At 50.6% G+C, this 23,925-nt stretch overlaps 1 protein-coding gene across 2 annotated transcripts in view; it reads left to right on the top strand.

Annotated features, from left to right (window-relative positions):
- Nucleotides 1-23,719, top strand: part of CASP7 (caspase 7) — a 29,357-nt gene extending 5,638 nt beyond the window's left edge. Inside the window, exons 1-7 of one of the 2 annotated variants that reach the window (XM_044296926.1) lie at nucleotides 2,047-2,142; nucleotides 2,651-2,652; nucleotides 12,617-12,762; nucleotides 13,014-13,142; nucleotides 13,460-13,635; nucleotides 19,148-19,286; nucleotides 22,418-23,719. In XM_044296926.1, coding sequence (XP_044152861.1) covers nucleotides 12,651-12,762; nucleotides 13,014-13,142; nucleotides 13,460-13,635; nucleotides 19,148-19,286; nucleotides 22,418-22,641 — 780 coding nt within the window. In that variant the 5' untranslated portion in view covers nucleotides 2,047-2,142; nucleotides 2,651-2,652; nucleotides 12,617-12,650 and the 3' untranslated portion in view covers nucleotides 22,642-23,719. Of the gene's footprint in view, nucleotides 1-2,022; nucleotides 2,143-2,650; nucleotides 2,653-12,616; nucleotides 12,763-13,013; nucleotides 13,143-13,459; nucleotides 13,636-19,147; nucleotides 19,287-22,417 lie in introns of those variants that run through there. The other variant, XM_044296925.1, reaches the window with a different exon arrangement.
- The last annotated feature ends 206 nt before the right edge of the window (nucleotides 23,720-23,925 follow it).

Here is a 23,925-nt window from a genome sequence, read left to right as displayed (position 1 = left end):
CAGTGCTGAGTGTTTGTTACATTAGTATTCAGTCTACAAAATCCCCTATGAGATAAAGGCCTCATGCACACGAACGTTGTTTGTTTCCATGTCCGTTCCGTTTTTTTTTGCGGTGTGCTGTCTGCATCGGTATGTCAGTTTCGTAGCCCCACAAAAAAAAATAGAACATGTCCTAGTCTTGTCCGTTTTAGGCATTGTTACAATGGATCCACACAAAAAAACTGATGGCATACGGATGCCATAGTTTTTATTTTATTTTTTTGCGGACCGCAAAACATATACAGTCGTGTGCATGTAGCCAAACTGATACATTTTACCTGCACTGATACATTGGAACAAACTATCAGGGCAGATGGGAGATTGGTGCTGCTGATGTGTGAAGCTCACAGAGGATTGTCTACACTGGATACAGTACAATTGTAGCAAACCCTCAGCTGTGAGAAGTACTTGGTCTATACAGGATCTCAGCTCTGTGATACATTTAGATTTAGGCCCCTGACGTTTTGCCGAGGGCCCAGAAGTGGTGGCTGCGGCAGATACAACAGTATGGCTGTCCTTACAACGCAGCAACCAACGGCTCCCAGCCCGCCATTCATTCTCAACGGCCACGACCACCAGGGGCTGCGTCTCAGGTGGTCACGATGACGTCACTGTGGCAGGATGTGGTAATGGCCTGGTTCACAGTTTGAAGCATAGAAAGGAACCAAGATGAGTATTTTTTTCTGTCACTTTTAGGGCAATACGGAGAGACATTATTACTACTGGGGACTCTTTAGGCCCCTTTCACGTGAGCAACTTTTCCGCGTGGCTGCAATGCGTGAGGTGAACGCGTAGCCCCCGCACTGAATCTTTTTAATTTTTTTCACGCATCAGTTCTGCATTGCGTGAAAAACGCAGCATGTTCTATATTCTGCGTTTTTCACACATTGCACCCGCACGGATCCTTCACGCTTGTGTGAAAGAGGCCTTAGGGCGCCTTATTACTACTGGGGGCACTGTAGGGGCCTTATTACTACTGGGGGTACTTTAGGGCGCCTTATTACTACTGGGGCTCTTTTGGGGGCGGTATTACTACTAGGGGCACCACTACTACTGTGAGAGATTATTATTATTATTATTATGGAGCACAATATGGAGGTCACTATTAATAACGGGGGCACTCTCGGAGAGCATTTTCACTGTAGGGGGCACTATTAGCAATGAGATTACTCTGGGAGATCATTATAATTGCACCATTACTATGGGGGGACGATCTGTATGGCTGTTATTTCTTCAGTATAGGGGCACAGGATTGGGGGTAGCAGCAGGATGAAACTGTTAGGGCACCAGGAGGTGGCAAACTCTGAAGAGACAGGAAATAGCTGTAAGATATCATCATAGTGGTCTGGGCCGAAGATAAGGAAAGAGAACATCTACATTATAGGAGACATAGCTGGACATGACAGGTATATTTTGCTGTATTCTACTGTATGTTTGGTAATGACATGGAGAGATCTGGTGATGTCATGGTGAGAGGGAGGGGGTATATGGAGATATCTGGTGATGTCATTACTCATTCCAGACTATATAGCACCCATCTCCTACTGTGCGGTGGAGGGGCGGAGGTTGGGGGTCATTGTTTTCTCCAGAAAGTAGAGCATAATTCAAAATAAATATGAGGCTTTATTGTCTCTCTCATTATTCCGTGTATGGGGCTTAATGCAAAACATTTTCAAGACCTCTGCTTGCTGAGGCAACAGCTGTTTTTTCGCCCATGGTAGCATAGACAAATCGTCTTCTGGCAGGATCAGCAGTCCACTCCCAATTCCATGCTGGGCCACATCTAAGCACTGTTCATCCATAGCTTACTAGTTCAGGAATAGAATGCTAGAACTACAGTGTAGACTGACCCATATAGAGACAGGCTAGATGGTAAAGGGAGTGGTAATATATGTCTATAATAATGTAGATGTATATACTGTGGAGAGCTGGGTGACGCCTCCTAAAGGTGCCATGACCTAATTTCTTATGTGTTCTGCCCAGGATGGCGGAGCAGCAGGTCCCCGATCCCCCGCAGAAGGAGGAAGAGGTCATGAATGAGGAGACGGAGGACGACGTGGACGCCAAACCCGACCGGAGTCAAAGATTATCGTTCTTCTCCAGGTGAAACAACCATTTCCTACATCACTGATACAGGAAGGAATACAATCTATTGTGCAGTGGCCGGGTTTGGGGTGGCACTAACGCTACACTGGGTTCCCCGTACACCATCAAGGTGTCACCACGTGTTGCTGCTCTCCAGAAGGGAAGGTAAGATGTGGTGCACCCCAATGGGAAATCGGTCCAGAGACTCAGGGTCTGCAGTAACCAGGGGGCTTCTTTACTGGAGGGATTCAGGTGCAACACAATTCAGGGGAGGCGTGGGGCCGGCTTCTCCAGTCTCCTCCGTGGCAGAAGAAGGGTTTGGTGCTGAGGAAAGGCCTGAGCTAGCTGTCCCTCTCCTCAGAAGGCTGGTATCCTGGTCCAAGGTTGGTGACCTATGGTCTGTGGCAGCGTATCCCCGTCTCAGTGTCTTCTTCTGGTCACTCTGTAGTCTGGCAGAGTCTCCCCTCCAAGCACTGGTCCCTAACTGCAGAACACTAGGGGCTCTGACTGCTCTCCTTATACACAGAAGTTCGGGTCTGGGATCGGTGTTCTGTAGATTGTATTATTTTCCCTTATAACATGGTTATAAGGGAAAATAATAGCATTCTGAATACAGAATGCATAGTACAATAGTGCTGGAAGGGTTAAAAAAACATTAATAAAAAAATTGAACTCACCTTAGTCCACTTGCTCGCGCAGCCGGCATCTCCTTCTGTCTTCATCTTAGCTGTGTGTAGCAACAGGACCTGTGGTGACTTCACGCCGGTCATCACATGATCCATCACCATGGTAAAAGATCATGTGACGGACCATGTGATGACTGTGACGTCACCAAAGGTCCTTGTTGCTACACACAGCTAAGATGAAGACAGAAGAGATGCCGGCTGCGCGAGCAAGTGGACTAAGGTGAGTTCAATTTTTTTATTAATGTTTTTTTAACCCCTCCAGCGCTATTTTACTATGCAGTCTGTATTCAGAATGCTATTATTTTCCCTTATAACCATGTTATAAGGGAAAATAATAATGATCGGGTCCCCATCCCGATCGTCTCCTAGCAACCGTGCGTGAAAATCGCACCGCATCCGCACTTGCTTGCGGATGGTATGCGATTTTCACGCACCCCATTCACTTCTATGGGGCCTGCATTGCGTGGAAAACAGTCTCACAGTATTCATTAACCCTTTCCACAGAGCCATGTAAATACAGTGATAATGAACAGGATATTTGTCACAACATATATATAAAATGCAGATACACAGTAATAAACAGTGCAAGTTATCCCTTTCAAGATAAATAAAGTATGAAGTTTTAACTCTGCATAGGGGACAAAGGCAAATGTCCAAATGTCAAAGTACTCCCTGTTATCAGCCATGTCAGGGGAGAGGATGACTGTAGGACAGGAGAATACAGTCTATTGCCCCCTGTTATCAGCCATGTCAGGGGAGAGGATGACTGTAGGACAGGAGAATACAGTCTATTGCCCCTGTTATCAGCCATTTCAGGGGAGAGGATGACTGTAGGACAGGAGAATACAGTCTATTGCCCCCTGTTATCAGCCATGTCAGGGGAGAGGATGACTGTAGGACAGGAGAATACAGTCTATTGCCCCTGTTATCAGCCATTTCAGGAGAGAGGATGACTGTAGGACAGGAGAATACAGTCTATTGCCCCCTGTTATCAGCCATTTCAGGGGGAGGATGACTGTAGGACAGGAGAATACAGTCTATTGCCCCCTGTTATCAGCCATTTCAGGGGAGAGGATGACTGTAGGACAGGAGAATACAGTCTATTGCTCCCTGTTATCAGCCATGTCAGGGGAGAGGATGACTGTAGGACAGGAGAATACAGTCTATTGCCCCCTGTTATCAGCCATTTCAGGAGAGAGGATGACTGTAGGACAGGAGAATACAGTCTATTGCCCCCTGTTATCAGCCATTTCAGGGGGAGGATGACTGTAGGACAGGAGAATACAGTCTATTGCCCCTGTTATCAGCCATTTCAGGGGAGAGGATGACTGTAGGACAGGAGAATACAGTCTATTGCTCCCTGTTATCAGCCATTTCAGGGGGAGGATGACTGTAGGACAGGAGAATACAGTCTATTGCCCTCTGTTATCAGCCATTTCAGGGGAGAGGATGAGTGTAGGACAGGAGAATACAGTCTATTGCTCCCTGTTATCAGCCATTTCAGGGGAGAGGATGACTGTAGGACAGGAGAATACAAGTCTATTGCCCCCTGTTATCAGCCATTTCAGGGGAGAGGATGACTGTAGGACAGGAGAATACAGTCTATTGCTCCCTGTTATCAGCCATTTCAGGGGAGAGGATGACTGTAGGACAGGAGAATACAGTCTATTGCCCCTGTTATCAGCCATTTCAGGGGAGAGGATGACTGTAGGACAGGAGAATACAGTCTATTGCCCCTGTTATCAGCCATTACAGGGGAGAGGATGACTGTAGGACAGGAGAATACAGTCTATTGCCCCCTGTTATCAGCCATTTACAGGGGAGAGGATGACTGTAGGACAGGAGAATACAGTCTATTGCCCCCTGTTATCAGCCATTACAGGGGAGAGGATGACTGTAGGACAGGAGAATACAGTCTATTGCCCCCTGTTATCAGCCATTTCAGGGGAGAGGATGACTGTAGGACAGGAGAATACAGTCTATTGCTCCCTGTTATCAGCCATTACAGGGGAGAGGATGACTGTAGGACAGGAGAATACAGTCTATTGCCCCCTGTTATCAGCCATTTCAGGGGAGAGGATGACTGTAGGACAGGAGAATACAGTCTATTGCCCCTGTTATCAGCCATTTCAGGGGAGAGGATGACTGTAGGACAGGAGAATACAGTCTATTGCCCCTGTTATCAGCCATTTCAGGGGAGAGGATGACTGTAGGACAGGAGAATACAGTCTATTGCCCCTGTTATCAGCCATTTCAGGGGAGAGGATGACTGTAGGACAGGAGAATACAGTCTATTGCCCCCTGTTATCAGCCATTTCAGGGAGAGGATGACTGTAGGACAGGAGAATACAGTCTATTGCCCCCTGTTATCAGCCATTTCAGGGGAGAGGATGACTGTAGGACAGGAGAATACAGTCTATTGCCCCTGTTATCAGCCATTTCAGGGGAGATGACTGTAGGACAGGAGAATACAGTCTATTGCCCCTGTTATCAGCCATTTCAGGGAGAGGATGACTGTAGGACAGGAGAATACAGTCTATTGCCCCCTGTTATCAGCCATTTCAGGGGAGAGGATGACTGTAGGACAGGAGAATACAGTCTATTGCCCCCTGTTATCAGCCATTTCAGGGAGAGGATGACTGTAGGACAGGAGAATACAGTCTATTGCTCCCTGTTATCAGCCATTTCAGGGGAGAGGATGACTGTAGGACAGGAGAATACAGTCTATTGCTCCCTGTTATCAGCCATTTCAGGGAGAGGATGACTGTAGGATAGGAGAATACAGTCTATTGCCCCCTGTTATCAGCCATTTCAGGGGAGAGGATGACTGTAGGACAGGAGAATACAGTCTATTGCCCCCTGTTATCAGCCATTTCAGGGGGGAGGATGACTGTAGCGCAGGAGAATACAGTCTATTGCCCCCTGTTATCAGCCATTTCAGGGGAGAGGATGACTGTAGGACAGGAGAATACAGGCTATTGCTCCCTGTTATCAGCCAGCACCTAGCCTTTCTGCTGCCTGAGGTGAAAACTGAAACGGACACCCCCCCCAGACTGCTATTAATTCATTCATAAGTTCTAGAAGGAATAATAATGTAATGCCACAATATAGCGTCATAAGAATAGATGCTGCAGAATTGTTATTACATGGGGAATGCATGAAGTTATTAAAACAGGCCGGTCAGGAGAGGTGAAAGGTCCTCTTTAAAGGTCGGATCCACACCTGTAGTTTCTGGACCATTTTTCATTTTTTTGTAACGTCAGGAGTGGATTCAAAAGGAATAACTCAAAACTTGGTGCAATTCCAGCTTAGCCCGTGTCTGACATGCACCCTTCAGAGCAGGCAGCGGTTTAGTCTGCAGGAGTACACTGCCCCCCCCCAATACCGCACATCTGTGCAGATGCTTCAGTGAAGAGGAGAGTAGAAATGCAGAGCTGTGAGTGTCTGTATGTCTGGTCTGGGGTCGGTATCTTTATTAGGGGGATCTGGTCTGGGGTCTGTATCTTTTTATTAGGGGGATCTGGTCCGGGGTCTGTATCTTTATTAGGGGGATCTGGTCTGGGGTCTGTATCTTTATTAGGGGGATCTGGTCCGGGGTCTGTATCTTTATTAGCGGGATCTGGTCTGGGGTCTGTATCTTTATTAGGGGGATCTGGTCTGGGGTCTGTATCTTTATTAGGGGGATCTGGTCTTTATTCACAATGACTTCATCGCTTGTGAGATCTGAGCCTGTATGTAAATCTGTGTGCACTACCCAGAGTGGCCACTGGATGGCAGGAAAGCTCTGAGGACCAGTCAATCACTGATCAGTGTCTCGGGTCTCCAGGATTAGTTGTGTTAAAAGTAAATTAACCCTTAGCTGTCTGCAAGGAAAGTCTTATCTGTGGATCATCCATTATATACCTTGTTAAAAGGGGTTGATCAATTTCTGGGAAAGCTGGTGAAAACGCATCCATTACTGGCCATTGTCACCCAGCTTTCCCAGGCTCTGAATCCTATTTCTGCTGTTCAGGAAGCTGGGTGTCAACCCCTGTTAGAACAGTAACACCCATAGAAGTTGTTGCTCAGCTTTCCCAGGAGCAGATATCCAGAGCTGCATTCATAATTGTCAGGTTACATCATGCGTTACACTCCAGTCACATCCAGAGCTGCATTCACAATTCTCCTGTATTGTCTTAAACTCCAGTCACATCTAAAGCCACACTTCACACAAGTCTTGTTATGTAATGTGACATGTTTGGTGACTTACAGCACAGAAGAATCACTTTAGGGTCCCCGCTCCTCCTCATGTCATGTCTCCTGGCCCAGTTCTGTTGGTTTTCAGTGGTGAAGTCACATTTGCTGTCTTTACAGCCCTGGTCACATCATTAAGGTCATGTGATGCACATTGGGTACATGTCTGTTGTGTGCAGTTTCCATTGATTTCTTTGAATGCAACACTGTGCACTGATACTATGTATATACACGCTGTGCACTGATACTATGTATATACACTGTGCACTGATACTATGTATATATACACTGTGCACTGATGCTATGTATATACACTGTGCACTGATACTATGTATATACACACTGTGCACTGATACTATGTATATACACACTGTGCACTGATACTATGTATATACACACTGTGCACTGATACTATGTATATACACACTGTGCACTGATACTATGTATATACACACTGTGCACTGATACTATGTATATACACACTGTGCACTGATACTATGTATATACACGCCGTGCACTGATACTATGTATATACACTGTGCACTGATACTATGTATATACACTGTGCACTGATACTATGTATATACACTGTGCACTGATACTATGTATATACACACTGTGCACTGATACTATGTATATACACTGTGCACTGATACTATGTATATACACGCCGTGCACTGATACTATGTATATACACACTGTGCACTGATACTATGTATATACACTGTGCACTGATACTATGTATATACACACTGTGCACTGATACTATGTATATACACACTGTGCACTGATACTATGTATACACACTGTGCACTGATACTATGTATATACACACTGTGCACTGATACTATGTATATACACTGTGCACTGATACTATGTATATACACTGTGCACTGATACTATGTATATACACACTGTGCACTGATACTATGTATATACACTGTGCACTGATACTATGTATATACACACTGTGCACTGATACTATGTATATACACGCCGTGCACTGATACTATGTATATACACTGTGCACTGATACTATGTATATACACGCCGTGCACTGATACTATGTATATACACGCCGTGCACTGATACTATGTATATACACGCCGTGCACTGATACTATGTATAGACACGCCGTGCACTGATACTATGTATAGGACACGCCGTGCACTGATACTATGTATAGACACGCCGTGCACTGATACTATGTATAGACACGCCGTGCACTGATACTATGTATAGACACGCCGTGCACTGATACTATGTATAGACACGCCGTGCACTGATACTATGTATAGACACGCCGTGCACTGATACTATGTATAGACACGCCGTGCACTGATACTATGTATAGACACGCCGTGCACTGATACTATGTATAGACACGCCGTGCACTGATACTATGTATAGACACGCCGTGCACTGATACTATGTATAGACACGCCGTGCACTGATACTATGTATAGACACGCCGTGCACTGATACTATGTATAGACACGCCGTGCACTGATACTATGTATAGACACGCCGTGCACTGATACTATGTATAGACACGCCGTGCACTGATACTATGTATAGACACGCCGTGCACTGATACTATGTATAGACACGCCGTGCACTGATACTATGTATAGACACCATACACTCAGACACCTTGGGGAAAGCAGCAGTATACAGGTGAGTGTGGGGGGGGGCAGCAGTATACAGGTGAGTGTGGGGGGGGGCAGCAGTATACAGGTGAGTGTGGGGGGGGGCAGCAGTATACAGGTGAGTGGGGGGGGCAGCAGTATACAGGTGAGTGGGGGGCACACGTGTTTTACGGTCAGGGTTTTGCTCTGCTCAGCAGTGAGGGGTCATTGATGAATACACCCGGCGGGGCGGGGGTGGGGTGGGGCTCAATGGCCCATAGAAAACTCTGGTCGGACTCTGCTGAGTCAGGTGAAGCTGCTGAACTGCAGAGCAGCCTGGTCATGGTGGGCTACTGGGGAGTGGGCCTCGGCAGAAAGCGGCAGATCCGGCGTGTTTTCAGATGCAGAGTGGAGTGCCACTTAATGAGGAGCCCAGGTAACTGTGGGGGGTCTCGGGTAATCCCCATCCTCTGACAATGGGGGGGGTCTCGGGTAATCCCCATCCTCTGACAATGGGGGGGGGTCTCAGGTAATCCCCATCCTCTGACCCTGGGGAGGGGGTCTCAGTTATACCCCATCCTCTGACACTGGGGGGGGGGGGGGGTCTCAGGTAATCCCCATCCTCTGACCCTGGGGAGGGGGTCTCAGGTAATCCCCATCCTCTGACACTGGGGGGGGGGGGGTGTCTCAGGTAATCCCCATCCTCTCTGACACTGGGGGGGGGGGGGTCTCAGGTAATCCCCATCCTCTGACACTGGGGAGGGGGTCTCAGGTAATCCCCATCTTCTGACACTGGGGGAGGGGTCTCAGGTAATCCCCATCCTCTGACACTGGGGGGGGGGGGGGTCTCAGGTAATCCCCATCCTCTGACACTGGGGAGGGGGTCTCAGGTAATCCCCATCTTCTGACACTGGGGGAGGGGTCTCAGGTAATCCCCATCCTCTGACACTGGGGGAGGGGTCTCAGGTAATCCCCATCCTCTGACACTGGGGGGGGGGGGGTCTCAGGTAATCCCCATCCTCTGACACTGGGGGGGGGGGGTGTCTCAGGTAATCCCCATCCTCTGACACTGGGGGGGGGTCTCAGGTAATCCCCATCCTCTGACACTGGGGGGGGGGGGGGGTCTCAGGTAATCCCATCTTCTGACACTGGGGGAGGGGTCTCAGGTAATCCCCATCTTCTGACACTGGGGGAGGGGTCTCAGGTAATCCCCATCCTCTGACACTGGGGGAGGGGTCTCAGGTAATCCCCATCCTCTGACACTGGGGGGGGGGGGTCTCAGGTAATCCCCATCCTCTGACACTGGGGGGGGGGGGGGGTGTCTCAGGTAATCCCCATCCTCTGACACTGGGGAGGGGGTCTCAGGTAATCCCCATCTTCTGACACTGGGGGAGGGGTCTCAGGTAATCCCCATCCTCTGACACTGGGGGAGGGGTCTCAGGTAATCCCCATCCTCTGACACTGGGGGGGGGGGGGGGGTCTCAGGTAATCCCCATCCTCTGACACTGGGGGGGGGGGGGGGTCTCAGGTAATCCCCATCCTCTGACACTGGGGGGGGGGGGTGTCTCAGGTAATCCCCATCCTCTGACACTGGGGGGGGGGGGGTGTCTCAGGTAATCCCCATCCTCTGACACTGGGGGGGGGGTGTCTCAGGTAATCCCCATCCTCTGACACTGGGGGGGGGGGGGTCTCAGGTAATCCCCATCCTCTGACACTGGGGGGGGGTCTCGGGTAATCCCCATCCTCTGACAATGGGGGGCCTCAGGTAATCTCCATCCTCTGACACTGTGGGGGGGTCTCGGGTAATCCCCATCCTCTGACAATGGGGGGCCTCAGGTAATCCCCATCCTCTGACACTGGGGAGTCTCAGGTAATCCCCATCCTCTGAAACTGGGGGGGAGGGGGTGTTCTCAGGTAATCCCCATCCTGTGCCTGTTACTCGGGGAATGGACCATCCTCAGGGTATTGTCGGGGGTTGGAGCCTCAGTATTATGATGCTCCTGGGGACCACCCGGCCCCTCCATGACGACTATTGGAAAATATCTGTTGTTTTTTAATTTCCCCTTTTTTCCTCTTTTTTGATTTGCATTTATATTGTGTTCTGGAGACCAGGCAGGCGAGCTGCTGCTGACGGATCCAGGGAGTATCGCTTTAGGGCTCGACGGGTGAGAATCTGTAAAGGGAAGTCCCCGGGCCCCCGACCTGTGGATATGTCATACACACCCCTCCAGACCCCCCATGACCACTCATTCTGTATGTGATTGGTCGTCCTCCTCAATGGACAAATCCCAAGCTCCGCCCCTTAGACTTGTTCATGCAGGACCAATATGGGGGCACCAGCCGTCTGCTCTATAGTCCTGCAGTAATACCACCCCCATGCATAACTAGATATATTAGTAGGAGTAGTAGTAGGGGGCGAGGTGTGTCAGTAACAGAGGGAGGGGCCTGTCAGTTATGGGGGCGGGGCTCTGACAACTGTTTGTCCCCATTAGCAGTATAACTGACCTATGAAGATGAATCTCCTGATAACGGGGAGTTCTGCACCTGGGGTGGAGCTGCCCTTTAAGTGCACATTGCCTATAAGGCCGCAGGGCTCGGATACATTCGGATACCTTCTTGGTGTTCTGCGCCTTTGTCTCATTCCTGAAAACTGATCCTGCAGAGGAATCTCCATGTTTCTTCCTCTGTTTCTGTCGTTTCCTTTTACATCCGGATAAACCTGAATATCTGTCATAGAAAACTGGGAACAAGTGTCGCTCACTGCACCTGCTGTAGGGGCGCTGTTATGGGGGCACTGTGGAGGTCGCTGTTATAGGGGGCACTGTGGATGTCACTGTTATGGGGGCACAGTGGAGGTCGCTGTTATAGGGGGCACTGTGGAGGTCACTGTTATGGGGGCACTGTGGAGGTCGCTGTTATGGGGGGCACTGTGGATGTCACTGTTATAGGGGGCACTGTGGATGTCACTGTTATGGGGGCACTGTGGAGGTCACTGTTATAGGGGGCACTGTGGAGGTCGCTGTTATGGGGGCACTGTGGAGGTCGCTGTTATGGGGCACTGTGGAGGTCGCTGTTATGGGGGCACTGTGGAGGTCGCTGTTATGGGGGGCACTGTGGAGGTCGCTGTTATGGGGGCACTGTGGAGGTCGCTGTTATGGGGGCACTGTGGAGGTCGCTGTTATGGGGGCACTGTGGAGGTCGCTGTTATGGGGGCACTGTGGAGGTCGCTGTTATGGGGGCACTGTGGAGGTCGCTGTTATGGGGGGCACTGTGGAGGTCGCTGTTATGGGGGGCACTGTGGAGGTCGCTGTTATGGGGGCACTGTGGAGGTCGCTGTTATGGGGGCACTGTGGAGGTCGCTGTTATGGGGGGAATGTGGATGTCACTGTTATGGGGGCACTGTAGATGTCACTGTTATGGAGGTGCTGTAGAGGTCGCTGTTATGGGGGGCACTGTGGAGGTCGCTGTTATGGGGGGCACTGTGGAGGTCGCTGTTATGGGGGGCACTCTGATGAGCCGTGGTCTCTATCTCCTCCTCTGGCTGGTATTACTTGTACAGATATACCCCTATAACCAGAGCCTCTGGTTGGGGTGATGAGCGCCCCCTGCAGATCAGGTACATGTTTGCAGCGCACTTGTTTCTCTTTACATGGAGGGTCACAACCTCTTTTTGGAAAGTTCCCTATTAAATCCCTCGTAAGGTGTGTGACATTGACGGGGTGGAGTCTGACAACCACTTGGCGATCTGGGGAGGTAGTTGTCGGGAGATTAGTCATTGCTTTGCTACCATAGAGCAGATTGCAGGAAGCCCAAAGCCATGCGGGGGATGGGCTCATACAGGCACATGGGGTCAGATGAGGAGCGCCCCGTGTGGCCGGCGACCTGGATGCATCCTGCGTCTCGTGTGAACAGTGCCTTATCACCATCTTCATCATCTCCTGACAGAAAAAAGAAAAATGACCCCGATAAATCGGAGAAGATGCCGCGACTGAACCAGCGCCTGGTCAGCCCCGAGCACCAGTACACCATGAACTACGGGAGGGTCGGCAAGTGTGTCATCATCAACAACAAGAACTTCCACGAGACAACAGGTGACCGGGGAGGTGGGGCCTAGTGTGGGGGAGGCGGGGCAAACGGAAAAGACACTCTGAGAAGAACTATCTGTGCAGTAGCCTGTGGGTCAGGGTATAGATAGGCGGCATTCTCAGTGATGTCACCGCTGATCCCTAGTGAATGGATAGGCGGCATTCTCAGTGATGTCACCGCTGATCCCTAGTGAATGGATAGGCGGCATTCTCAATGATGTCACCGCTGATCTCTGTTCCTCTCTTCCGCTACTCAGGGATGTGTATACGTAACGGCACAGATAAAGACGCCGGTGATCTCCTTTTTTGCTTCAAGAAACTGGGATTTGATGTAACTGTTTATAACGACAGAAACTGCGAAGAAATGGAGAGACTGCTGCAGAACGGTGAGTGCGGTGAGGGAGCGAGCGGGGGTGAGTGCGGTGAGGGAGCGAGCGGGGGTGAGTGCGGTGAGGGAGCGAGCGGGGGTGAGTGCGGTGAGGGAGCGAGCGGGGGTGAGTGCGGTGAGGGAGCGAGCGGGGGTGAGTGCGGTGAGGGAGCGAGCGGGGGTGAGTGCGGTGAGGGAGCGAGCGGGGGTGAGTGTGGTTAATGAACGTTAACAGACAGCTGCCTTATAAAATGACAGGAGTGTAATAAGCACCGGTGGACGTCACCCAGCTTTCCTACACACGTGACCCTGAGCGCTTTCTTCTTCTCTCGTCAGTGGCGCAGCAGAATCACAGCGACAGCGCTTGCTTTGCCTGCATCCTGCTGAGCCATGGAGAAGAAGGACAAATCTACGGCACTGACGGGGCGATGGCGATAAAAACTCTGACCACCCTGTTTCGGGGAGATAAGTGTAAAAGTCTCGTCGGGAAGCCGAAACTCTTCTTTATCCAGGTAAGTCAGCTCCAAACCGGACTGGTGCACTGAAACCCCACATTTCACTGGCACACTGCTCCATACCGCAACATTTCACTGGCACACGGCTCCATACCGCAACATTTCACTGGCACACGGCTCCATACCACAACATTTCACTGGCACACGGCTCCACACCCCTGCATTTCACTGGTACACGGCTTCATACCCTGCATTTCACTGGTACACTGCTCCATACCCTGCATTTCACTGGTACACTGCTCCATACCCTGCATTTCACTGGTACACGGCTTCATACCCTGCATTTCACTGGTACACTGCTCCATACCCTGCATTTCACTGGTACACTGCTCCATACCCTGCATTTCACTGGTACACTGCTCCATACCCTGCATTTCACTGGTACACTGCTCCATACCCTGCATTTCACTGGTACACTGCTCCATACCCTGCATTTCACTGGTACACTGCTCCATACCCTGCATTTCACTGGTACACTGCTCCATACCCTGCATTTCACTGGTACACTGCTCCATACCCTGCATTTCACTGGTACACTGCTCCATACCCTGCATTTCACTGGTACACTGCTCCATACCCTGCATTTCACTGGTACACTGCTCCATACCCTGCATTTCACTGGTACACGGCTCCATACCCTGCATTTCACTGGTACACGGCTCCATACCCTGCATTTCACTGGTACACGGCTCCATACCCTGCATTTCACTGGTACACGGCTCCATACCCTGCATTTCACTGGTACACGGCTCCATACCCTGCATTTCACTGGTACACGGCTCCATACCCTGCATTTCACTGGTACACGGCTCCATACCCTGCATTTCACTGGTACACGGCTCCATACCCTGCATTTCACTGGTACACGGCTCCATACCCTGCATTTCACTGGTACACGGCTCCATACCCTGCATTTCACTGGTACACGGCTCCATACCCTGCATTTCACTGGTACACGGCTCCATACCCTGCATTTCACTGGTACCCGGCTCTATACCCTGCATTTCACTGGTACCCGGCTCTATACCCTGCATTTCACTGGTACACGGCTGCTCCATAAAGTCTAGAATCCCTGTGGGCGCAATCCATGTCCACAGGGAGGATTTTCAGAACTGGGCTCATTGTCACAAATCTTCAGCTGCGAATACTAGGAGGTCCGAATTAGAGCAGCAGATGTCTTGCTGATAACGATTATAGATCGAAGGTTTTGTGACTTGTTAGCGGCCAGAAACGCGCTGATGACATAGAGAGCGACGGCCGTTCAAACTTTTGCTTGTTAATCGAGGTTTTTTTGTGGTGTTACTATTGATTTGAGTAATTGTTTCAGCTTTATGTTCAATTTTGTTTGCATTAATGACATTCGAATGATATTCGCTCCGTTTAATATAGGCTTCAGTCTCTAGATATAACCAATAATGTTCACATTCACCGACCGCAAGCAGAGATCCCAGAAATAAGGAAACACAAAGTCTATTAGTAAGTTACAGAACTTTCCATTATATTAGGATTAAGGTTTATTGACATTAAAACCAGAAGTCCCAGTTATAAATAATCTGTGACTTCACCGGGAACAATAGGGACTCAGTGCCCGTCCTGCACCTGCCACTTACTATCCCGGAATCCTGCCCCCCCCCCCCCCTCGGAATCCCGTCTGCCCAGCGTCTTCTGGGTACTTAATATTTAGTAATAATGAGGGGACTTTCTGTGATTTCGGATAAGGCAGTGGATTGCATCCAGCCGCCACAGACACCAGTTAAAGGGATGGGACTGGCAGACAATCCCATTCTTGTGTGGATCCTGAAGGGAGGCATTGTATACTCCAGTCACATCCAGAGCTGCAGTCGCATCTCTCCAAGCTGCTACTGAAGTTTCTATAATGAAGTGGTCTCTGCTGCACTGCATTCTCAGTGAGGTTCAGGGGCGGATTGGCCATAGACCTTACAGGGAAATTTCCCGGGGGCCACCTGGGCCCTCCTCACTGCCGGCCAGCGGAAGTTTTTGGGGATGTATTTGGCTCTGTTGTGGTGCTATAATGTGCACAATATGGTATTGCTCGCCCTGCCTTCCATCAATTTGGACCCAACTACAAAATGGGGCCACTCTTAGTATTTTTTTTTTAAGTTCCCAGTCCGCCCCTGGTGTGTAATGGATATGTTCACTCCGTAGGCTGCTGAGTTGAGTGCAGCACTGGGTGTGACTAGTGTATAAGCCATATGTCTCCCAGGTGTCGGGCTCTGTGGATTTCCAATCTTCGAAGCTTAATCATTGTGTAGTAAAAACTTTCTAATAAACAATGCCTTTAGTTCAATATGGTCGAGATCTCTGCTTGCTGCAGTGAATGGAAAGACTACTCACATCTGTGGGTTTGTAACAGTTGTACCCAATCTAGACAATGCTCTATGAGCTACACAAATGAGCACCACATCCCTCTCCTGTGCTCATAGTTTGTTACAATGTATCAGAGATCGTACAGACTGGATACATTGGGGGTCATTTACTAAGTGCACCACGCCAATTTTCAGTGTAAAAAGTCATAAAACTCATTTTTGTGACTTTTTTTAGCGGCCATGTGACAATACTTTGTTGCACGGATATTTTTACGCCATACTTGCCACATGGAAGTGGTGGGAGCCAGGGCCCAGCTAATTTATCCTCTTTTATGACTGGAAACGGGCGTAAAAGGGGAATAAAAACTACTCCAGTCAGTGTCTATCAGTCAGGTGCACGGACTGCCGGAGCTGCCAGCCTCGCCATAAATGAGCCTAATCCTAGTCAGCACAGAGGGAAACAAAGAACAGCGTAACATGCTGGTCTTTATAAATGACGCGTTTTGGATCGGAGGCTGGGCAGACTGGGTGCGTTTTGGATCGGAGGCTGGGCAGACTGGGTGCGTTTTGGATCGGAGGCTGGGCAGACTGGGTGCGTTTTGGATCGGAGGCTGGGCAGACTGGGTGCGTTTTGGATCGGAGGCTGGGCAGACTGGGTGCGTTTTGGATCGGAGGCTGGGCAGACTGGGTGCGTTTGGATCGGAGGCTGGGCAGACTGGGTGCGTTTTGGATCGGAGGCTGGCAGACTGGGTGCGTTTTGGATCGGAGGCTGGGCAGACTGGGTGCGTTTTGGATCGGAGGCTGGGCAGACTGGGTGCGTTTTGGATCGGAGGCTGGGCAGACTGGGTGCGTTTTGGATCGGAGGCTGGGCAGACTGGGTGCGTTTGGATCGGAGGCTGGGGCAGACTGGGTGCGTTTTGGATCGGAGGCTGGGCAGACTGGGTGCGTTTTGGATCGGAGGCTGGGCAGACTGGGTGCGTTTTGGATCGGAGGCTGGGCAGACTGGGTGCGTTTTGGATCGGAGGCTGGGCAGACTGGGTGCGTTTTGGATCGGAGGCTGGGCAGACTGGGTGCGTTTTGGATCGGAGGCTGGGCAGACTGGGTGCGTTTTGGATCGGAGGCTGGGCAGACTGGGTGCGTTTTGGATCGGAGGCTGGGCAGACTGGGTGCGTTTTGGATCGGAGGCTGGGCAGACTGGGTGCGTTTTGGATCGGAGGCTGGGCAGACTGGGTGCGTTTTGGATCGGAGGCTGGGCAGACTGGGTGCGTTTTGGATCGGAGGCTGGGCAGACTGGGTGCGTTTTGGATCGGAGGCTGGGCAGACTGGGTGCGTTTTGGATCGGAGGCTGGGCAGACTGGGTGCGTTTTGGATCGGAGGCTGGGCAGACTGGGTGCGTTTTGGATCGGAGGCTGGGCAGACTGGGTGCGTTTTGGATCGGAGGCTGGGCAGACTGGGTGCGTTTTGGATCGGAGGCTGGGCAGACTGGGTGCGTTTTGGATCGGAGGCTGGGCAGACTGGGTGCGTTTTGGATCGGAGGCTGGGCAGACTGGGTGCGTTTTGGATCGGAGGCTGGGCAGACTGGGTGCGTTTTGGATCGGAGGCTGGGCAGACTGGGTGCGTTTTGGATCGGAGGCTGGGCAGACTGGGTGCGTTTTGGATCGGAGGCTGGGCAGACTGGGTGCGTTTTGGATCGGAGGCTGGGCAGACTGGGTGCGTTTTGGATCGGAGGCTGGGCAGACTGGGTGCGTTTTGGATCGGAGGCTGGGCAGACTGGGTGCGTTTTGGATCGGAGGCTGGGCAGACTGGGTGCGTTTTGGATCGGAGGCTGGGCAGACTGGGTGCGTTTTGGATCGGAGGCTGGGCAGACTGGGTGCGTTTTGGATCGGAGGCTGGGCAGACTGGGTGCGTTTTGGATCGGAGGCTGGGCAGACTGGGTGCGTTTTGGATCGGAGGCTGGGCAGACTGGGTGCGTTTTGGATCGGAGGCTGGGCAGACTGGGTGCGTTTTGGATCGGAGGCTGGGCAGACTGGGTGCGTTTTGGATCGGAGGCTGGGCAGACTGGGTGCGTTTGGATCGGAGGCTGGGCAGACTGGGTGCGTTTTGGATCGGAGGCTGGGCAGACTGGGTGCGTTTTGGATCGGAGGCTGGGCAGACTGGGTGCGTTTTGGATCGGAGGCTGGGCAGACTGGGTGCGTTTTGGATCGGAGGCTGGGCAGACTGGGTGCGTTTTGGATCGGAGGCTGGGCAGACTGGGTGCGTTTTGGATCGGAGGCTGGGCAGACTGGGTGCGTTTTGGATCGGAGGCTGGGCAGACTGGGTGCGTTTTGGATCGGAGGCTGGGCAGACTGGGTGCGTTTTGGATCGGAGGCTGGGCAGACTGGGTGCGTTTGGGATCGGAGGCTGGGCAGACTGGGTGCGTTTTGGATCGGAGGCTGGGCAGACTGGGTGCGTTTTGGATCGGAGGCTGGGCAGACTGGGTGCGTTTTGGATCGGAGGCTGGGCAGACTGGGTGCGTTTTGGATCGGAGGCTGGGCAGACTGGGTGCGTTTTGGATCGGAGGCTGGGCAGACTGGGTGCGTTTTGGATCGGAGGCTGGGCAGACTGGGTGCGTTTTGGATCGGAGGCTGGGCAGACTGGGTGCGTTTTGGATCGGAGGCTGGGCAGACTGGGTGCGTTTTGGATCGGAGGCTGGGCAGACTGGGTGCGTTTTGGATCGGAGGCCGGGCAGACTGGGTGCGTTTTGTATAGAAGGATTATGGCCAGTTTTATCCAGATAATAACCTCATTATCCATCTTTCTGGTCCATGATCCATTAGGATGTAACGTGCAGCTCCTGGGCCCCAATGTAAAAACTGTAATGGGGCCCCACTGATCATGTGTCCTTTATAATCCTGACGTCCTCCTATGTGGCAGACAGGTGTGTGGGCCCCTCAGGCACCAGGGCCCGTGTGCTACCTCTATAGCAATGCCTTGTAAACCATACATCACCAGTAAGGGAGTTGGCGGTGTTCCAGTCGCTGGATAATGGGTACAGTGGGTGATTGTTCGTCACATACCTTGGAGCTGGTTTCGTCTGATCCCCTGGGTTTTTTCCTGCCCGTTTACCTGACATTTTACTTCTGCCAAAACCAACAGCCTATTCCAGAACAAACAGTCAGTGACGCTGCCTTGTCCCATTTCAGGCCTGCCGGGGCTCAGAGTTCGATGAGGGGATTCAGACCGACTCGGGACCCGCCAACGACTCCATGGAGACAGATGCCAGTCCCAGATACAAGATCCCGGTGGAGGCCGACTTTCTCTTTGCCTATTCAACGGTACCAGGTAAAGATGAGCAGTGAATGGTGACCACCGACACCCCATGGAGCTAGCGCCTGCGCAGGGACTGTATAGGGGAGCGGATCCCCCATCATCCACCCACCTTAATGGCATGTCCCAGTGCAGGACCCCCTCCATCCCCCACTGCTCCATATCACCAAACCAGTGAGGGGGGAACCAACCCAGGACTCGCACCCTCGCTTCTCACCTCTAAGCAAACGAGCATCAGTAGGGGCCGGTGTATTTCTGCTGAGGGCCACGCTCCGCTATGGACGGAGCAGTCAAGGATCAGGTTCCGGCCTCTCCTGCCAATGACCCTTTTCTGGCCTGTGATGATCTTAGGGCTCGCAGAGAGGTCGGCGATGGTTTCCACAAGGGCACGGGGCCCCCACGTATATATCTATATAGTACATAGTGTGTAATCCATTATATTACATGCAATATATACTGCACTCAGATCTATGTATCTGTATAGTCTTCAGTCCCATACATGTATGCTTACTATGTAATCTCTATATATAGAATAATTCATGTTCTAGTAATGGTGTATGATCCCTTGTAGTATTAGAGTATTACTGTAGTGTTCTTAAAGGGGGTTTCCAGGCTCACGATATTGATGACCTTTCCGTGGGATCGGTGAGTGGTTACACTCTGCACCCCACCAAGCGGGTGTTCCCTGCAGCCTCCAGGAAGCACAGCGCCGCTCAAAGTGTAGTGGCCATCCTGGGTTACTGCAGTTCAGCCTTCACTGAAGTGAATGGCAGTGACCCGACATGACCCCTATGAACGGATCCAGTGCTGGTTCTGGAGGCTGCAGGGAACCGCTAATCAGAGGGGGTGTTAGGTGTCGGACCCTCACAGATCAGACCTATCCTGAGGACAGGTCTGCAATGTCATGGGGCTGGAAACCCCTTTAAAAATAAAGGGGTTATCCCATGACTAATGTAAAAAATGAAAATCAGACTTTATATAGAACATTACGACCTCTTTCTAACAAAGCTAGAACCAGCCCTGTACCTCACATGGATCCAGAGATCTCCCCATTCATTACTACCTTTATATCAAGCTGGCAGCTCAAGGAGAGTGTCCTTTCTGCTGCAGCTCGGGGGGCGCGTCCTTTCTGCTGCAGCTCGGGGGGCGCGTCCTTTCTGCTGCAGCTCGGGGGGGCGCGTCCTTTCTGCTGCAGCTCGGGGGGCGCGTCCTTTCTGCTGCAGCTCGGGGGACGCGTCCTTTCTGCTGCAGCTCGGGATGCGCGTGAGCAGGTCAAAGAAATAAGAAAAAAAATACAGCAGTTGGCGCTGTACAGAGACATTTTATTTATTTTTTAGTTATACAAAATTGTTAATTAAATGCAATTAGAAAAAGTATTCAGATCCAGGTGCTGGTTTGAAAACTGTAGAATATTTTTCGTGGGAGAACCCCTTTAATTTATACTTCCGTGATTTTATGTAGCTTTAATTGGTGTATGAATGAGAAGTTCTGCAGCTTTCAAATTCAAAATGCTTGCTGTCAGTGAACGAGAACACTCATGTTTCCATTCAGAGGCAGTAAACGTGTACAAAGCTAAGGGCTCTTTCACACTTGCGTTGTCCGGATCCGGCGTGTACTCCATTTGCCGGAAAAACGCAAGTGATCTGAAAGCATTTGAAGACGGATCCGTCTTCAAAATGCGTTCAGTGTTACTATGGCACCCAGGACGCTATTAAAGTCCTGGTTGCCATAGTAGTAGTGGGGAGCGGTATACTTACAGTCCACGCGGCTCCCGGGGCGCTCCAGAGTGACGTCAGAGTGCCCCATGCACATGAATCATGTGATCCATGCGATCACGTCATCCATGCGCTTGGGGTGCCCTGACGTCACTCTGAAGCGCCCCGGGAGCCGCACGGACGGTAAGTATACTACTCCCCCACTCCCCGCTACACTTTACCATGGCTGCCAGGACTTTAGCGTCCCGGCAGCCATGGTAACCATGCAGAAAAAGCTAAACGTCGGATCCGGCAATGCGCCGAAACGACGTTTAGCTTAAGGCCGGATCCAGATCAATGCCTTTCAATGGGCATCAATTCCGGATCCGGCCTTGCGGCAAGTGTTCAGGATTTTTGGCCGGAGCAAAAAGCGCAGCATGCTGCAGTATTTTCTCCGGCCAAAAAACGTTCCGGTCCGGAACTGAAGACATCCTGATGCATCCTGAACGGATTTCTCTCCATTCAGAATGCATTAGGATAAAACTGATCAGGATTCTTCCGGCATAGAGCCCCGACGACGGAACTCTATGCCGGAAGACAAGAACGCAGGTGTGAAAGTAGCCTAATCCTGCTCTCGGCTGAGGGTTTGCTACATTTGTACTCATTCTAAACAATGCTCCATGAGCTAAACCCATCATCAGCAGCACAAATCTCTCTTGCTAGTTTGCTACAATGTATCATTCTGGGGCAGAGCATTGTCTAGACTGGATACAATTGTATCCCCTTCTCAACTGAGAAGATGTCAAGACTAGGTTTACGCCCTGTACAGCAAGCAGAGATCTTGAAAATGGTTAGAAGAAGAAACAAAGTCTATTAGGAATTTGCAAAGCTTCTCATTTACAAGGTGCTTTAAAGGGGTATTCCCATCTGGGACATTGATGGCATGCCGCTAGATTAATGCCCGATATGCCATCAAAGTCTCCAGAACAGGACTTTGGAAGTGAACAGGGAGCAGCCGCGCATGTGTGGGCACCGCTCACTGCTACGGCCTCAGGTTCAGCTATTTCCGGCAGTCCCATGGCGATGAATGGAGCAGCGGCTGCACCGGAATTGTGCGCTCTACATTCACCCCTATGGGACTTCTGAAAATAGCCAAGCGCACTCACCCCCATGACAATGGAGGGCACACTGTGCATGCGCAGTGTACTCTTCTTGATTTTGGTGTCCCAGAGGAGGGAACTGCAGCTATCGGACATTGATGGCATGCCATAGCAATATGCCATCAATGTGCCAGATGAGCCAACCCCTTTAAGATTTTTTATAAGAAAAAAAATCAGCTAGTATAAAAGTATATCATCAGCCATAGTAACTTTATACGATGCCTCCTATCGTTATGTCCCCCTCCTTTGTATTACCACCAGTATGTCCTCCTTCACCTCTGTGTCCCCGCAGGTTACTATTCCTGGAGAAATCCGGGCCGGGGCTCCTGGTTCGTTCAGGCGCTCTGCAGCGTTCTCAATGAGCACGGGAAGCAGCTGGAGATCATGCAGATCCTCACCAGAGTCAACCACATGGTGGCGACCAGCTTCGAGTCCTGGTCCGACGACCCGCGCTACAGCGAGAAGAAGCAGATACCGTGCGTGGTGTCCATGCTCACCAAGGAACTGTACTTCTAGACGATGATGTTCCAGACCCTCAGGGGGTCACATACAGTCAAGGAACCCGCAGGCAATGGTCAATATAGAAAACTGGGTCACAGAACAGATCCCAAGATCTCTGCAGAAATCTCACATTTCTTTATGTCCGTCTGATGTCATCGTGAAGATCTCATCTCAGTTCGGTGGAATCCACTGCCGTTAAAGGGAATGTAGAAAAGTCTCTCCACCGCGCAGATGACGCGCAAATCCCAGTGACAATAACTACATTTCCAGTACACCCCCAGTACTGAGCTCTCCTGTTCTTGTCATGTCTTCATTTCAGCCATATCTGTGCCTAGGAAAGCTGGGTGACTACTGGTGACCGCCATGACTGCGTCCACAGGGCTTGTCGCGCAGCTTTCTTAGACTCCTGAAGGGCATACATGGTGCAGCGGGATTTACTGCCCCCTAAATGCCCAGATTTTGCATTCAAAACTTCATAGAAAGTTGGCCATATTGGCTATTACCCAGCTTTCCCAGAGACAGATATTACTTATGACATAAGAGGATTAGAGGGATGGCTACCCAGCTTTCCCACAATCCCGAAGGGCACTCCTGGAACCAGGGAGGGGGGATTTGCTGTATAATTGTGCAGATTTTCTATTCGTAGCTCTGCATGACGACTTGATGACCATTATATCGGTTGTCATCCAGCTTTCCCAGAAACAGGTAGAACTAAAAACAACTCAGGGACTTAGATTTACTGGGAAATGGGGAGGGTGTTCTCCACAATCAGTATATTTGGGGTGCGTCTCTGAATACCTCAACATGGTCAGTATTTGTGATCCAGACGGAATAGTCTTTTAGTTGCACCCGAGATATAATGTGTATATATTTCTCTTTGATAGCTGTCTCCTCCCCCTTCAGTAATACACTCCTCCTCCTTTCTGTGTAGCTCCTCCTCTCCACCGCGAACCTATAAGACTCAGGATATAGAAAAAAAAAGAAACTATCTAGAAAAAAAAATGAGGATTTTCATATCCCGGAGAATTACAGCAATAATGGTGAAAAGATTTTATAAAAATGAGTTTAATAAACCTTTTTATCTTATTGTGAATGTTGTTCTTTTTACTTTCAATGTTATGCTCTCACCACCCCGGGAGGAGCGTTCTACTTTATACATTGACAGCCCTGCTAACAATTGGCTGCTCAGACAAGTGGTTTGGTTATAACTAGTGATGAGCGAACTTCTGTTTTAAGTTCGGCGTCTAAAGTTCGGCTTCCGGTTAGCGGAGAATCCCGATATCGATTCAGAATACCGTT

Source organism: Bufo gargarizans, chromosome 6, assembly GCF_014858855.1.
Source record: "Bufo gargarizans isolate SCDJY-AF-19 chromosome 6, ASM1485885v1, whole genome shotgun sequence".
Classification (NCBI taxonomy): domain Eukaryota; kingdom Metazoa; phylum Chordata; class Amphibia; order Anura; family Bufonidae; genus Bufo; species Bufo gargarizans.
This window is presented reverse-complemented; position numbering and strand designations above follow the sequence as displayed.